The 18,200-nt window shown below is 38.4% G+C and overlaps 1 protein-coding gene across 1 annotated transcript; it reads right to left on the reverse strand.

The window, feature by feature from the left end:
• On the reverse strand, positions 6,461 to 12,976 carry LOC109214759 (ankyrin repeat and SAM domain-containing protein 6-like). Its single transcript, XM_019378709.1, has 6 exons — positions 12,571 to 12,976; positions 10,834 to 10,898; positions 10,425 to 10,714; positions 7,453 to 7,524; positions 7,302 to 7,364; positions 6,461 to 6,687 (listed from the first exon to the last, which is right to left on the reverse strand). Exons 1-6 carry the CDS (start codon positions 12,675 to 12,677, stop codon positions 6,643 to 6,645), a joined length of 642 nt encoding a protein of 213 aa, XP_019234254.1. The 5' UTR covers positions 12,678 to 12,976; the 3' UTR covers positions 6,461 to 6,642.

The raw sequence follows: 18,200 nt of genomic DNA on the forward strand, positions 1-18,200 counted from the left end.
TTACTCACTGACCTTTCCGAAACGTGGGTCGGCGGCAGCTTCTCAATCACATCAACCTTGGCTTGGTCAACTTCAATTCCCTTTTTGGACACTCGATGCCCCAACACTATTCCTTCTTATACCATAAAATGGCACTTCTCCCAATTCAGCACTACATTTGTCTCCACACATCTTTTGAGCACTCTTTTTGGGTTGTGAAGACAATCTTCGAATGAATCCCCCACCACGGAGAAATCATCCATAAACACCTCCATAATATCCTCAACCATGTCAGTGAAAATGGCTAACATGCATCGCTGGAATGTAGCCGGTGCATCCTAAGCCCAAAGGGCATTCTCTGAAAGGCAAAGATGCCATACGGACAAGTGAAGGACGTTTCTCTATCTTCCGGGGCTATTGAGATTTGGTTATACCCCGAGTATCCGTCCAAGAAACAGATTGAGATCGCCCAGCTAACCTGTCCAACATCTGGTCAATGAAAGGCAAGGGGAAATGGTCCTTCCGGGTGGCTGTGTTCAGTTTCCGATAGTCATGCAAATACGCCACCCCGTGACTGCACGAGTTGAGATTAACTCGTTCTTCTCATTCTGTATTACCGTCATTCCTCCCTTTTTTGGTACACATTTGACAGGACTAACCCAATTGCTGTCAGAGATGGGGAAGATGATACCCGTATCTAACCATTTGATCACTTCCTTCTTCACCACCTCTTTCATATTCGGGTTCAGCCTTCGTTGATGTTCTTTGGAAGGTTTGTGCCCTTCTTCCAGGAGAATCTTGTGCATACCAAAAGCTGGGCTGATACCCTTTATGTCCTCCATGGTCCAACCAATGGCAGTCTTACATTCCTGTAACACCTGTAAGAGTTGCTCTACCTGCACAGCTAGCAAACCTGATGATATAATAATAGGTAAAGTAGAATTAGGCCCTAAGAAAGCGTACTTGAGGTGAGCTGGAAGCGGTTTCAGGTCCAACTGTGGTGGCTCCTCTATCGATGGTTTCGCAGGTGGTAGTGTTCTTTCTTCTAAGTGTAGGGGCTCGAACTGGGGTTCCCTTGCCCAGAACCCTTGACCTTCGAGAGCCATGACACACTCTGCCAACTCCTCACCATCCACATGTTCCAGATTCATCAAGCAAGCTTCTAACGGATCCCTGACATTAATAGTCTCATCCTCCTCATGTAGTATCACATCTAAGGCCTCCACTAGTGAGCAATTTGCAAATTCGCTGGGTCTCCTCATAGATTGTTGAACATTGAATATGACTTCTTCGTTGTTCAACCTCATTTTCAATTCCCCAGTCTCACAATCAATCAATGCTCTCCCAGTGGCTAGAAACGGCCTGCCCAGAATGATTGGTATCTCTTCATCCACTTGACAGTCAAGAATGACGAAGTCAGCAGGGAATACAAATTTCCCCACTTGAACAAGCACATCATCAAGAATTCCGATCGGTCTTTTCACTGTGCGATCAACCAGTTGCAGCAACATTGAGGTCGGTCTAGCTCTGCCAATGCCTAGTTTTGTATAGATTGCCAAGGGCATCAAGTTTATGTTGGCTCCCAAATCATACAATGCTTTAGCAAAAGCATAACTCCCAATGGTGCATGGGATAGTGAAACTACCTGGATCAGAAACCTTTTGAGCCATAGGTCTTGTCACTACGCACGACAGATCCGCGTCAGAGTTACAGTGGACAGGTCCTGGAAGTCAAATTTTTGCGACATCAGGTCCTTCATCATTTTTTCATACCCTGGCATTTCCCTCAAACCATCCATCAGTGGAATATTCAATTGAATTTGTCTAAGCATTTCCATGAATTTCCTGTATTGATCATCTTTCTTTTGCTTTGCCAACCTCTAAGGGAATGGTGTAGGAATCAACCTCTGCCCACTGCTTTGCGTCTTTTCTTTGCTGGAAGCTTTTTCTACTACCTGTTCTGGGAGTTGTTCACCTTCCTTCTCCTTCCCTTTGTCAACCTGCGCTTGCTCGATTACAACCTCGGTGAGCTCTGCCGACTCATCGGTCTCTAATGTAACTGGGGCAGCTGGAGTAGTTGGCGTTGTCTCTCTCCTAAGTTGAGCAACTTCTTGCTCCTTGTCTAAATCTCTCCCATTCTTGAGACTCACTGCCATGAGCTGATTCGAGTTCTGCTCCTTTGGATTAACGTTTGTATCTGCAGGCAATGTTCCTTGTGGGCGATTGTTCAAGGGCATAGATAGCTGTCCCAATTGAGTTTCAATGCCTTTGATTGCTGAATCATGTGCACCTAACTTCTCTTGCATCTTTCCATTTGTCCCAATGAGTTGTTGCAGCATACCCCTGATTTCGATCATGTTACTATCATGCTGCTGATGAGGTGGTTAGTAGGTCAATTGTTGTTGGTGTTGCTGATTATAGACATGTTGCCTTTGATAAGGTATGATTTGGCCTTGTGGTCGTGCTCCTCCTGGGTTGGGGTTGTGTTGTGGCTGGTTCGGTCTGTACTGATGGTTTGCTGTTGGTCCCCGTTGCTGCCCACCTTGCCTCTGACCTCCAAAGTTATTGACATAATTCATGTCTTCTGTGAATCTCTGGTTGTCATTCTCCACTCCACGAGCACACATATGGCTGGTTAATGCAAGGAGTACACAAGCCTCCATTTGTGGTATCCACAATATGCACCTGTTTCGTACCCATCTCATCGATTTTCTTTGTCAGCAAGCTCATCTGGGTCATAAGAGTGGCTATGTTTTCTGCATGTGTGTTGTTTGGGTCAAGGGCGACAGAATGCACTATTGGAGTGAGTGTTGTGTCTCTCGTCATCCAGCCTGAATTTTGAGACATTTTGTCAAGAAGAATCTTGCACTCTGTGAAAGTTTTGCTCAAGAATGCACCCCCGGTAGAAGCATCTACATTGGCCTTCAGACTGTCAGCCAAACCCATATAGAATCTCTATCCCAACATCTGATCCGGAATGGCATGGTGATGGCACTTCACCAACATGTCCTTAAACCTCTCCCAGGTCTCTTGAAAAGTCTCAGTCGGTTTCTGCTTGAATTGCAATATCTCATCAATCTACCTCGCAGTTTTGTTGGGTGGATAAAACTTGTTTAAGAACTACTTGACTAGTTCCTCCAAGTAGCAATGGAGTTTATAGGGAGCGAATTCAGCCAAGTTTGAGCCTCCCCTGTCACTGAGAATGGGAACAATAATAATTTGATTACCTTAGGAGTTACATTCGGCTGTCTTTGAGTGACACATATTGAGAAGAAGTTCTTCAGATGTTGTTGTGGGTCTTTGATGCATGACCCGGAGAATAGCCCTTTATTCTGCAACAGGTGCAGTCTGTTGTTGGTAATCTAGAATGTCTCCGCTTGTATGGGAGGAACCGCAATTGCTGTGGCCAGGTTATCAGCAGTTGGTTGCGCCCAATCACAAAGAGCAGCTTCCGGCACAAGAGGTGCTACCACTCTGATGTTCGGGTCATCTTGAACATTCCTGTTGTTCCCATTGACGTTGTTTACGTCACCCATTTCAATTTCAATTTGTTCATTTTGTTTCAGCTGGTTGCTCTTCCTGTTAGCCCGGTTCAATGTCCGGAATGCTTTCTCGGGATCTGAGAGTCCTTCAAAGAGTTCACCAGTTCTCGAAGAGCTTCTAGGCATGCACCTGAGTTACAGAAGAGTTCAACCGTGAGAATTTCAATGGAAATATTCTTAACACCACAAAAATTTGATCTAAACTAATAATCCTAGCACTTCTTCAAAGTTGCAATAAATAACACCGTTAGTTCCCCGGCAACGTCGCCAAAATTTGATCACGCCCAACTACGCCTTATAAAAAGGACTAAGCGGTCGCTGCAAATATATAATCCGGTTCAGTCCGGAGTCGAATCCCACAGGGAACTAACCTATTTACTACAACTTTTAACACTGCTAATGAATAGCTCAAACAATCCCCTGATGCAAGATTTTTAATGGATAATGAGTAGAATTTGGTGAACTAATGAAAAACAATAATAAAACTAGCAATAATCAAGAATAGAGTTGAATTCAATGGTAGAATGGTCTAGGATTATTAATTTCCCCAATTGTCGGATTAATTCCTGACACATTCGCTATAATCTCGCCGTAATACTCCATAAGAATATGAGTTCTAGGTTACCGCAATTATCTCTCGATCAATTACGATAATTTACTAGCAGCATTCTCTCGAATTGCTCTAGTTTCCAATTTATGCAACTCAGAATTATCCCACCAAAGCTTCGTTATCTCTAACCCCGCTTTTAAATTCAAGTAATTAATCTCTTAACTTACCCAAAAGTAGTGTTGTTCAACAATAATTTAACTTAGTTTTCTTTCTCAAGTAACACAAGGTAACTAGACACAATTAATCAAGGGCCCTTTCAATTAATCACAGGAAAACACATAGTTGAACAATTATAGAATAAGAAATGGCTTAATTATATCAAAACGTAATCAAGACTTCATCCAACAATTGGTTCCATCAACCCTAGATTAAATGTTTAGCTACTCATGGTAAAACAAGATAAAGCCATAAAATAATTCATAATTCACAAAATAATGATAGCAGGAAGAAGAAAGAAAACTCTAATGGTGTCTTGATCTTCTCAGACTTATTCTTGCCTCTAATTGAGTCTAAAAACAAGCTTAACCTTGACTTGGGCTAGTTTGTTGAGTTTATATAGGGTTAGGATAAGTTTCCCACGCTTTACACTTTAGCCCCTGGACTTTCTCGGTCTTCTCTAGATCGACCGCGGTCGCGAGCCAACCGCGATCCGACCGCGGTCGTTTTAGACCATTCTGTTTTGCGCCTTTTTCCACCGCGTTCCAGCCGCGGCCCGGCCGCGGTCGCGGTGGACTGTTGCCTATTTTTTCTTCGCCTTTTCTTGCTTGTTTTCATCCAGGCTCTTCTCGATTGGCCTTGTATCTACATATTTGACCCCAAAACACTCTATATGCTCCTCCTAACTCGGAGTAGCTCCTGCAAAGCATAAAAACCTCAATTAGAGCATTTTGTTATCATTTAGCACTTAAAACCTCAATAAATTATGATTAACTTACGGCATAAATAGCATCTACATCACATAATATAGGCTACTATCACTAACCTAAGGAACAAATGGACAGAGTTGCTCGTGAACAGTTGAGCTCGATGAAGAGGAAGAAGAATAAGAATAGAAGAAGAGCTGAGAGAGAAGAGAATTTTATTGACTTAATCCTCGAACGCCTTTTACAGCTGGATCTCTGCTATGTATATAGAGCAGTTGAGAGGGAGGGGAGAGTCTAGAAGTTAGTTATAACTAACTTTCTGACAGCTCAACTAATAGTACGTGCTGCACATGCCTATTAACCACCAATCAACTACCAACTAACTATAATGATTAATTCCTCAACTAAAATGCAGAATTTGCAACTAAAATAGGAAATCAACTGAATAAACTCGTATCAAATTGAAAGAATTTTTATGTTATTAATATAATTTAATTAGTCATTATATGTTATAACTTTATGTTTAGATTAAAGTATTATACTTGTGATAAAGAATTATTTATTGTTATATGTCTATTTATCATGATGATGCAAAAAATCTATAAACAATGTGCACATAATTTAACTTTTTTATGTTCATTTAAGGATTATAGTGCTTAAGACTGCTTGCCAAAAGGAATTTTTTGCAAGAAATCATAATAGTTGGATGACAAAATTATCAATATTTTCTTTTGACTGAGATATTATTAGACCCTAATCCCATGATTTTAATCGTAAAAATTGACAGCCAAACCAAATGCTTAGGTACTTGGAAAACAATGGTTCTATTTTTGCTGCATCTCGAGTGAGTGAGAAAATCTCTCAACCAAAAAGTAGAGTGAAATGAAATTCTCATCACCAATAATTTTTATAAACTCAAAATATGACTACGGGTTTTAAATATCAAGGCAATATTAATACTGCTTAAAGGGAATTCTTTTGCGTTTTTCTCTATTGTATATTTTATTGAATATATATACATTTCTCTATGTCATATACGAAAATATACAAATTTTATATACTTTTGCAGCTATCGAATGTAAATAATTTCAACCGCAGGCCAAAAGTGATCGTTTGCCCAAAAATATTTGCCCGATACAGTTCTATAGGAAGTAAATGTCTGTGCCTTGTTCATCAGAACAAAATACAATCCTCCCAATTATAAAATTTGTTACCAGATACTATTCTATATGCTATAGGAACATAATTCTTAAATGCTTTAAATATTTTAAAACCGCTTAAAAAATTAGCTCAAACAGTTTTCTTGACTCATTCCAAAGGTCAAGGATGACAACAAGCACAATGCTTCAATTGACATTTGTTGTCTATTCCCAATTTATCATCAGGATACCTAGGGAACTGACAATGGAAAACAATTTCAGAGTATTAAATAGTTCTCTTTTTTTTTTTTTTTTTTTGACACCCGAATTACATGCTAAGCAAACTAATTAAATACCATTAAGGTCGAGCTTGAATTGATATTCAGATTAGTTACAGTTAGTGAGCTCTAGTTAACCACATTGAGTGATAAAACCCCCAAAAAGAAGGAAATAAATCTAAAGACAGACTTGTACAAAGCTAGCTAGCAGAGGAAGATGTAACCCAAATTCTCAAACTTTAGATTCCAATGCTAAAAGTATCTTCTTCCTTGGACCCTGAAAACAACAATGGACATTTACTTTAATTGGCACTTAATAAAGGAAGATATAACCCTGATTATCACTCTAATCCACATTGTTAGGGCTCATGAGAATTTTTTAAGTAAATGGCCATTGCAAAGACTGAAATAATACAAGAGGCTAAAGAAGTTTCACAAAGGAAAGTAATTTCCCAAGCTTTGATTCCTTGCCGCAGAACTAAGCCTTGTAATCTCTCCAAATCAATGTGATTTTCATGACCGCCGTATTAAAAAGTCTTCTCTGAAAAATATTAAGGTTATTCTAATCTGGTTATCTTAACTAATCCAAGTTTTTCGCAACAACAAAGTCGAGAGAAATCTATCATCCTACTAATTCAGACATTTGCGTACTTATTGAGAAATCTATCATCCTACTAATAACAGTTCCTCCTCCTGCTGACAACAAAGATCAACATCTTATCTTTTTGGTTTTTTTTTGTATTTTGAGAAAGAAAAAGAAAAGGATAAAAATCTTATCCTTTTTGTTGTGATGTGATGCCTTTTCTATTGGGCGGAAAAAAAGAAGATAAAAACCTGAAGGGTCAAACTCCAGATCAATTCTTATGAAGCCCGTAACAACAACATACATACCATTGGTATTCCCATAGCTTTAAGATCTTCATCTGTCATGTGTAAAAGAGCAGCCATATCAACCTGCAAGAATAATAGTAAGGTCATAGGTGATATTCTGCAGCTCTTATAAGTAAACTGAAAATGACAATAGGAGCGGAAAACTACATACTTCTTCAGCTTGAAATGTAACTGCATACTTCTCAAGACCCAATGATTGTAGAAAACTATCTACTGATTCAACCTGCAACAGAAAAAAATATATGTAACAAAGCAACCTCATATCAGAAATTTCTGAGGGGCATAAGCAACAAGTTGTCGACTATTTTTGACTCTATGACATTGCTGATAACATAGAGGGAAAGAACCAAACAAAACAAGATAAGCAGTAAGAATGGCAAGTGCCACAGTATTACTATTTATACAAAAACTATTAAACATGATGCAGACGATTGTAATTGCACATCATCTGATTGAGGAAACTCACGCTAAACGGCCATAAAACATGTGCAAGTTTGCTGCACAACATAGTTGAAGGAAAATACTGGAAAGGAACATAGGCTGCATCCCAATGAAATGGACGTAAGACTAGATTAACCACAGATCTCTATATAATGTCTTAGAAATCACGGCAGGAATTGAGGAACAAACCACAGTAAAGTTGAACAATAACATTCATACAAGGCACTATTGCAGGTTTGTCTTCCAGTATGAGTCAACATGGACTCAGGTGAAGTTTCCAGGTGCAAGAGCGGACGGTGTAAAACTTGCGTAGACCTTTTCCTCTTTCTTTTTTGCCTTGACCTTTTCTTAAAGATAACTGTAAGTAAGACTTGCCTAGACCTTGAAATTCAGATCTGATCAAGAATAATCATTACCACACAGGTGAAACATATGGTGTTTTGCTTCTCTTATATTCCAAATATACAAGTTCCATAAGGTACTAGCCTATTAGGTCAGTCCAGATTGACTTTAGCATATAATCTATTAGTGTCTTTTCGCCCTGAAAACTATATCCTTATTAAGCTCTCTTTTCTTTTCCAGAATATGAATTCTCACAGAAGGCCCAAAGGAAGGTAGTGAAAATAAGTGGTTTAGACCTCGCTAATGAAAAAACCCAATCCTATACATATTTGCAGCTCAATTTCGCATTGTAATCCTTTTTTTTGTTGGCAAAAGTGGAGCATTTGATGTCTTCTGTCTGACTTGAGGATCTGTAACCTGTTTGATAACAATGGAATGCGCAAGCTAGTTGATTTAGCACCTCTTTGCCTGAAATAAGTCCTATACCCTCAAGTTTCAGACATGCCCTCTTCATCAAAACCAATAACAGAATTCAGTAAATAAAAATGTGCATAGCGGCCGAATCCTAGAGAAGCAAAAATTGTCTAGAATCCAGCCTATTATCAACCTTATCTAGTCACTGGAACTTCCTCTCATACATAAGCATGACCTTTTTTTCCATCCATCACTAAAGCCTCCTTGAGCTCCATACACCTATTACTCTTATAGTCTTATGTTAATTCTGGCTTCTCAGCATTAGTAGTGTAGTAAAAAGTAAAAAGGCTGCCTACCTTTTTCTATTATGGTAAACCTTAACACCCCCCCCCCCCAAACCAACCACAAAAAAACAAGGAGCAAACAGTGGTCCTTTCACACTTTGCTTTCCTTGGAGACTCGAACCCCCAACTCATGGTTGGAGCCTTGGAGGTGGATGGTCCTTTCCACAAGACTATCCCCTCCCTAGTCAAAAATAAAATTAAATAACTAAATAAAACAAAAAAGGATGTGTACTTCTCATTCACCATCTATCTCTAACTTAGATCTCGAAGAGGTATGTGCCCCTCATTGGGTACAATACATTAGTACTAGAAAATGATTAAACAGGTGGATAATCATCTTCCTGGGGAGTAAAGACACTCCATTTAAACGATCTTACCTTGCTGAATGTTGACCAAGTATATTTGTTTATATTTTCAATTACTCTTCTGGCTTCCATTTATTTAACTAGTGGATCGGGACAGCTCACTTACAGGAAGTGAAAAGTTGACACAAATGGGGAGGAGACGTCTTAGCTGTTTGCTTCCTTGGAAAAGTATGTTGAATTGCCGGTACTGGTGCAATGACAGGTTTAAGATGGGCCGTGAACTTTAGTAGATACCAGAATCAATGGTATGATTTAACAGGTTTTATCTACAATTGAACCACTTACTCCAGCCACATTGAAGAGTTCAGGTAGCATAAACAATTCCTACCCACAGCATAAGCATACACAAGAAAATAAAATAAGTATGTCCAAAAAGCACCTGTACTAAACTAGGCATAACAGTAATGTAATTTCTATACATGTGGTTTCAGCCCAGGCAAGAATGTATTGCAAATAGGTTCCTAGAGAATGAAGTCCTCATAGTGTAATGTTGCATCAACACCCAGTCACTCAGCTATATTAAAGACTCCAGGAAGCATATACCGTTTACCCAAAGCATACACATACAGAACAGAATAAAATAAGTATGCCCAGAAAGCACCTGTATCTAAGTGGGAATAAACAATAAAGCAATTTGTTGCTCAAGCAAGAAGCTACTGCACATTGGGTCTCAGAAATGAAGTCTTCAAATCTTCCAGTGGACTCAACTATGGAAATGAACAATTAAAACAGCTATCTTTCTTTGAACAATACAAATAAATTTGAGGACTACTAGATATACGCACACTTAGCAGCTTTTATTATACTGGTCATCTGATTACATGTCACAGAATTCTAATACTGGACCTGCAGACTGCTATAAGCATAATACTTTCCGAACTTTCACGCCGTAGCTTCGTAGAAACACGGTCCAACAATCAACAGCAGCAAATTAAATATCTTAATGCTTAAAGAGCAGAAGACTAAGGAATACGGTGTCATGTAAACATGCTATCTTTGTCTAAGACCTCCACTTACCCTTCTCTGCTGGCGGTTATCTTAAAGCCATATTTTGTCTTAGTGAGATCCATGAAGCAATAACCAAAATTTTGGTGTCTAGATATACACTCTCAGACTTGTGCTTTTTCCCCTGATTGTGAATTTTTTAAAGGGCTGTACAATTTCTAGCAGCAAGATCTCATTTGTAAAAGTAATCTGAGTAAGTGAGATATTCTTGCCTTCTGCTGGGACTTCTTCTTAGAAACTTTGCTGGCAATGTTTTTCGTCTCTGAGGAAGGAGCTTCAGCTACGACACTTCTCTTGGAAGGTTTGCTGACTTCAGGAATTGTCCTTAGCTTTTTTTTAGGGGGACCAGTTTGCATTGTTTGCGAGTATACATTACCAGAGAGCTTTTCCCGCAGATCCCTCGTACCTCCAGATAAAGAACTCTTTATTATTTGAGTAGCTTGTTGAATACTTCTTCTTCGTTGAAGTTTGAGACGAAGATCCTCTGTACCAATTCTCTGATCTATACAAGCGCACAACAATAAACAAACCAACCTTTTATTGCAGAACTCAAAAAGTATACTGCCCATTCATTTATGAAAAAATGCTATATGAATAACGTGGTTCTCAAACACCCCATACTTGATCCTTGAAGTTCATCAGGCTCATAAAGGTCATGCACCCATTTGTCATCGTCTTCTCTAAGCCTGAAAAAACGAACTACAGCTATTAACAAAAAGATTGACAAGATTCTTCTTTCTTTTTAGGGAAAAGCTTTGACCTGTGAAGATAAATATGATTCATCTCATAAACATACTCATGACAAATAATGGTCAGATAACACCAATATGCCATTTTGACAGCTTGATTTATAGTATTCATGTTGCTCCCGTTATCATTACATTGCATAAAATCTTTAATGCTATTGACCAAGCATCAAATCCATCTACATGAATCCAATCCCTCCCAAATAAAAATTAGTTTCCAATTCTAGGACACAATAAGCAAGCAATATGTGAAAACCTTCTTATATGGCTTTTTGGATCTTGTCTATATTTTCATTAATGTGGTGCTTATGCTTTCCTGAGCCGAGGGCCTATTGGAAACAGCCTCTCTATCCTCACAAAGTAGGGGTAAGGTCTGCGTACACACTACCCTACCCATACCCCGTGGTGGGATAATACTGGGTATGTTGTTGTTGTTTTGTAATAAGCAAGCAATAAGGTGAAAACCAAATAAGCAACAATGAAGCGTACCATAAAAACAAATTCAATCATTACAAGAATCTTCCATGCCTTTATCTGACCAGAGCTGGCACTCTTTTAAGGGAAATAAACAAGATGACCAGCTAAATTTGAGCTAGATACACAAATCTTATTAAATTAATTCCATCCATTACTTGCTAAAGGTCAGAAAGTCCAAATTAGAATCGCGATAACCAGTGAGCCAGTGTAAGTTTGAGTGCTACCTACATGCCTCTTCTGTGATACTCCAAAAGAAGAAGAGAACAATCTTTCAGTAAGCAGCTATTGTACAATGGTACAGTTACTCCTTAATGACATGTTGACCTGTAGGTCATATGGTTTCAAAGCGTGGAATAACCTCTTCGCAGAAATGCAAAGGGAGGACCTGCTTACAGTATAACCCACTCTACCCTTTCCTGAACTAACCAAGTACCACTTCGAGCAGGGGCGGAGCTAGAGACCAAGGTATGGGTTCAGCGGAACGCAGTAACTTAGGCCGAAACTCTGTATTGGTTTTAAGAAATCCATTTAATTTGTACAAATTATTAATGACCCTAGTGACTTGAAAGTGCTAGAATCCTGAATCCATAAGCTTCAAATCCTGGCTCTGCCTCTCACTTCGAACACATGATAAGCAATTTTTAGGACCGAAGCAAAAAGCTGATTGAAGCTAACAAACAATATATCAAACCAAACGTGCAAGGATGCACCTTCAGCCGCCACTTAAACCACATATATAATAGAAAATTTTTTCTTCAAAAAATACTAAGTATTTATACCAAGTCTATACCTACTGCAACAAAGTAGTAGTTGGTGCAGTAGTACCGGTGCCCTCGACTCGAATCTTTTCCATTTTATGTGGCACACTTCCTTTTTTAGTTAAGAATGGCACTTTTCTATATATTGAAACAATTTAACTTTATATTTCTCATTTTACCTTGATTTATAGGCACTACCGGTTGTTTCAAACTACAATTCAAAAGTCTATCTTTCTTTCTTATATTTTATGCCTAGCCAAACACGGTCACATAAAATGGAACACAAGGTATATATATGCAGCAACATCCACAAAGTATAATATGTGCAGATGCTCCGCATTCATTGTGTGTGCGTGTGTGTGAGGGAGAGAGAGGACCTCTTGCCGGAAATTAGTCTCCGGCGAGCAGAATCATCAGCAGCATTGCGCTTCAGCCTTTCTTTTATAGACGTCCGACTTAGTGCCTCTTCCCGATCAGCGTACATGGTACTTATCACGCTTCCAGAGTTGATCACCAAACCCAAATCAAAGCTCGGAACCCTAACCCTAACCCTAGCCCTAATTTTGTGGATGTACTAATTTACACAAACACAAACTAGCAGGAATGAAAATTGTAAGTGGTGCAGGAAAGATTGTTTTTGGCAGCTAAAATGTTTTCCCTGTTATTTCTGAAGGGAAGAGGGAAAATCGAAATAAGAATGTGCCGTCAAATTTCCTGGGAATCGGGTTCGGGTTGAGGTTTGGGTAAGCATTTAATCGGGTAACACAATAAGGGGCTGTTTGGTTTGGCTACAACAGGTATAATAATCTCCATACTAAAATCAGCATACGTTTATATAATGTTTGGTTGGGGTTTAAGGAGATTGTTTGGCTTCTAGGAGGTCAAAAGTATTTTTTTGCCCAAAAAATAAGGACTTATTTATCTAGCGTTTGGCCATAGATTCCCAAATTTGTTTTGAAAAATCTGATTTAGGTGAAGTTTGGTTTGAAGATAAAAATGTGTTTGGACATCAGTTTTCAAAACATATTTCACTTTTTTTTTTTGAAAAAATCATGAAACATGACTTATACACGCAAGTTCTAAAAACTATGACAAATACCAGACAGTACCTTCATCAATAACATTCATTATATTTATCGCAAACCATAGTCCTGAACATAAATAAATTTGGTACAAAATTATCATTTTTTATAATAAACTACATAATGCACTATCAGATGACCGAGAAGATGAAGCAGCATTGTTACAAAATAATAAATGGTGGGCTCTTTTATAAAATACAAAAGTTTGGGGCAATTTTTAAAAAATATAATAGTAATATTTTGGGCCAAAACCAACTCTTAAGCTAGTTTTGGGATTTGGGATTTGGATTTTGGGAATTTGCCAAAATATGGATACAATTTATGAACGAACATATATTTGCCAAAGAAAACCCAAATAAATTTTGGCAAAATCTATGGCCAAACGGGTCCTTAAAAATATGAGATGTTTGGCCTAAACACAAAAGTACTTTTGAGCAGCAGTACAAGCAGTTTTTCTACTTTTGAGAAGAAGTTACATTCTAGTTTCTTCCATGAAACAGAAGCAGAAAATTAATTTCTCAGGACAAAAATATCCTTACCATAAAATTGTGTTTCCTAAATTATTTCTTATTAATTTAACCTTTACTTTTTTTTTATCTCTACTATTCCTTTTTTCTCTTTTTATTTTTACCGTATTTTTATTCTTCTTCTCTTATTCACATTTAGAATAACCTCTATAAATAGATTTCTTCTTTTCTCTTCTGTTGTTTCTTCTTTTTGTCACGACCCGAATTTTTCCACCCTCGGGAGTCGTGATGGCGCCTACTAATGAGAGCTAGGCAAGCCAATCCTTAGCTACTTACTTCATTATCACTTTGCTTCTTTTAACAAATATAAGGCGATAACATGAAAACAGCGAAACTTTAAATAATTAAGCGGAAGATAACAATTTAAAGAACATGAATTTCTAATACAACAGTTTGAATTTCGACTACCCAGAACTAGTGTCACAGTTTCACAGACGGTCTAAGAGTACTACAAATAAAGGTCTCAAAGAATTAAATACAACATTGTCTCTGGAAATACATGTAAGAAACAGGAAAGTCGATAGACAGAGAGACGCCGGGCCTGCGGGCGCGTGCAAGGCTACCTCGGAGTCTCGGTGGACTGAAGGCTGGCTCCCGAGCTACTGCTGCTGTCCGGGACCTGGATCTGTGCAAAAGAGCACAGAGTGTAGTATCAGCACAATCGACCCCATGTGCTGGTAAGTGCCTAGCCTAACCTCGGCGAAGTATGACGAGGCTAGACCAGACTACCACATAAACCTGTGCAGTTGTATAATATACGGCGGAGAGTAAAGTAGAAATAAACAAATAAAGGTGGGAGGAGGAAACATGCTTCGGGAAATAACAGATAAAACAAAATCTCAAGAGAATTATCAGGAAACCAAAATTCAACTTCTAACAAGGATAAGGAAAACAAAGGCAGATTTCACTCTCGGTTCACAACTCGTTGCAGGCGTGCAACCCGATCCCATTTCTCATATCTTGTGGTAGGCGTACCACCCGCTCCCATTTCATTATATTTTGTGGTAGGCGTACCACCCGCTCCCATTTCATATATTAACAGTTCTTCCAAATGAAATTACTCCAACAAACGCAACAATTAATACGAATTCATAAGACAACAAAGTACACAATAATTATGACTCACCGAGGAAAATAAGTAATGACAAGTAGCAATTAATTATGGACTTTAAGGAGCAAATAGGCAATTTAATATTTAGTATGCTAAATGTCAAGTAGCAATTAAGTCACATAAACATGTAGCAATTATAACATAAATTCAAGGCATAATGTTGCGCAAGGATACCTCGAGCCAATAATAACAAGTAACACAATAAAGGAAAATGCCAACATAAAGAATCACAGTAATAGTGGAATAAGACAATTAATGCACTTGAACCGATAACAACAAGAAAATCAGTAAATAAATGTAAAGGACAACAAAATCAATTATCAGCAAGAATCAGGAAAATCAAAGACAAGTGCACGGCATCACCCTTCGTGCTTTTACTCTCGTCCTCACCAAGCAATAATATAATGAAAACGTGCACGGCATCACCCTTCGTGCTTTTACTCTCTTTCCTCACCAAAGCAATTAGAATAATAAAATGTGCACGGCATCACCCTTCGTGCTTTTACTCTCTTTCCTCACATATAATCAATAGAATTGGCACGGAATGGTACATCGTGCGGCATGGCATCACCCTTCGTGCTTTACACTCTTTCCTCACAATAGCAAATAATGCACGGCATCACCCTTCGTGCTTTAACACTCTTCCTCACCCAAACAACAATCACAAACAAGGGCAAGGGAAATAAACAAGAACATATAGGAATCCCGGCAAGGGAACAACGATTGAACAATTAAATCCCGGCAAGGGAGCAACAAGGAAATAATTAAATCCCGGCAAGGGAACATTTCAATAACTCTTTCTCTATCTTTCACTTGTACTTCATAACTCACTTTACCACTTGAGCCAATGCTCCAAAGGGTTCAATCATCTCATATACTTTCACAATTCATATACAACTCGAGCCAACGCTCCTCAATGTTCATAGGTCACAATTATTTCCACAAACTTTATACAACAATTAGAAATCTTCACCAAGGCATGAATAATACAACGAAATCATGAAAATCACAATATAAGACTCACGGTCATACTTGACACCAACGTATAGATACTCGTCACCATGCCTATACGTCGTACTCAACAGTTATCACATTGCATATAGGACTCAACTCCTAATCCCTCAAGCTAAGATTAGACCAAACACTTACCTCAATGCCATGAACACAATTTATGATCCATTTATAGCTTTACCCCTTGATTCGACCACCAATTCGTTCGTATCTAGTCAAAAGTTACTTAATTACATCAATAAACGCTAAATGAATCAATTTGAATGCATGAAAATGAATTTTTCAAAGTTTTACCCAAAAAGTCAAAAATCGCCCCCGGGCCCACATGGTCAAAACTCGAGGTTCGAACCAAAACCCGATTACCCGTTCCCCCACGAACCCAAATATATAATTTGTTTTGAAATCGGACCTCAAATCGAGGTCCAAATCACCATTTTTTGAAAAGCCTAGGTTCTATCCAAAACACCCAATTTCCCCCATGAAAATCTTTGATTTTAAGTTGAAATCATGTTAAAAGATGATAAGAATTGAAGAAAGTTGGTTAAAAACGACTTACAATTGATTTGGAGAAGAAGGAATTCTTGAAAAATCGCCTAAGTGTGTTTGTGTTTGAGAGAATATGAAAAATGGGGTTTAAAATTGGCTAAGNACTACTGTATCTAGTTTTGCTACGGATGTTTTAGGTTTTACTAGTTTACCTACAGTTAATGGTTCTTCTACGGGAACCATTGGTTTGGCTACTAGGTTTGTAAATCTGATGCCTATAATGCATCACCTGAACTGCTCCACACGAGCTTGATATTATATATATATATATATATATATATATATATATATATATATATATATATATATATATATATATATATATCTTTTCCACCAAAAGAAAAAGGGATCTTTACACAAAAATAGCCGATTANTTTGAAAAGCCTAGGTTCTATCCAAAACACCCAATTTCCCCCATGAAAATCTTTGATTTTAAGTTGAAATCATGTTAAAAGATGATAAGAATTGAAGAAAGTTGGTTAAAAACGACTTACAATTGATTTGGAGAAGAAGGAATTCTTGAAAAATCGCCTAAGTGTGTTTGTGTTTGAGAGAATATGAAAAATGGGGTTTAAAATTGGCTAAGTATAAAATTGCAGGTCTCAGATGTGGGAATTGCGAACAGGGGTTCGCAATTGCGAACCAACCTCTGCTGGCTTGAGAATTGCGAAAAAAAAGTTTGGGAAATGCGAACCGGGAATTGCGAAAAAAGTTTGAGAAATGCGAACAAGCCTGAGAATTGCGAAAATTTTTTGGGAAATGCGAACCTGGGAATCGCGAAGAAAGTTTGGGAAATGCGAACAAGCCTGGTAATTGCGAAAAATGTTTGGGAAATGCGAATCTGGGAATTGCGAAGAAAGTTTGGGAAATGCGAACAAGCCTGGTAATTGCGAAAAATGTTTGGAAAATGCGAACCTGAGAATTGCGAAGAAAGTTTGGGAAATGCGAAGTCTGCAGGCCTGCAATTCCTTAAGTCCAAAATTTCACCCCGTGGCTATCCAAAACTCACCCGAGCCCTCGGGGCTCCAAACCAAATATACACACAACCTCAAAAATATCCTACGGACCTATTCGTGTACTCAAATCAATAAAATAACATCATGAACACCGAATTAAACCTCAAGATTAATGAAATTTCTCAAAACTTCTTTAAACATCAAATTTGCATTTAAGGTCCAAATCACGTCAAATGACGTCCGTTTTCAACCAAATTTCACAGGAATGACTTAAACCATATATAAGACCTATACCGATTCCCGAAACCAAAATACGGGCCCGATACCAACACGTTCTAATCAATTTTTATTTCAAATTTCCTTAAACAATTTCAGAAAATAATTTTACAAAAAAATTCATTTCTCGGGCTTGGGACCTCGGAATTCGATTCCGGGCATACGCCCAAGTCCCATATTTTCCTACGGACCCTTCGGGACCGTCAAATCACGAGTCCGGGTCCGTTTACCCAAAACGTTGACCTAAGTCAAATTAACTCATTTTATAGCCAAATTTTACCATTTTTCACAGATTTTCATATTTAAGCTTTTCGGCTACGCGCCCGGACTGCGCACTCATATCGAGGTGATGCTAAAAGAGATTTTCAAGACCTCGGAAACACAGATTTTAATTTAAAGCAAGTGATGACCTTTTGGGTCATCACATTCTCCACTTCTAAAACAACCGTTCGTCCTCGAACGGACAGAAGAAAGAAGGAAGTACCTGAGTCGGGGAAA

Source organism: Nicotiana attenuata, chromosome 2, assembly GCF_001879085.1.
Source record: "Nicotiana attenuata strain UT chromosome 2, NIATTr2, whole genome shotgun sequence".
Classification (NCBI taxonomy): Eukaryota; Viridiplantae; Streptophyta; class Magnoliopsida; order Solanales; family Solanaceae; genus Nicotiana; species Nicotiana attenuata.

Bases quoted from the DNA above. Each gene is read 5' to 3' on its own strand.
- LOC109214759 (XM_019378709.1), bottom strand. From the start codon at position 12,677: ATGTACGCTGATCGGGAAGAGGCACTAAGTCGGACGTCTATAAAAGAA. The intron at 10,715-10,833 runs GTATGGGGTGTT...GCGCTTGTATAG, and splicing joins TGATGAACTTCAAGGATCAA to ATCAGAGAATTGGTACAGAG. The intron at 7,365-7,452 runs GTATGTAGTTTT...TTATTCTTGCAG, and splicing joins TTACATTTCAAGCTGAAGAA to GTTGATATGGCTGCTCTTTT.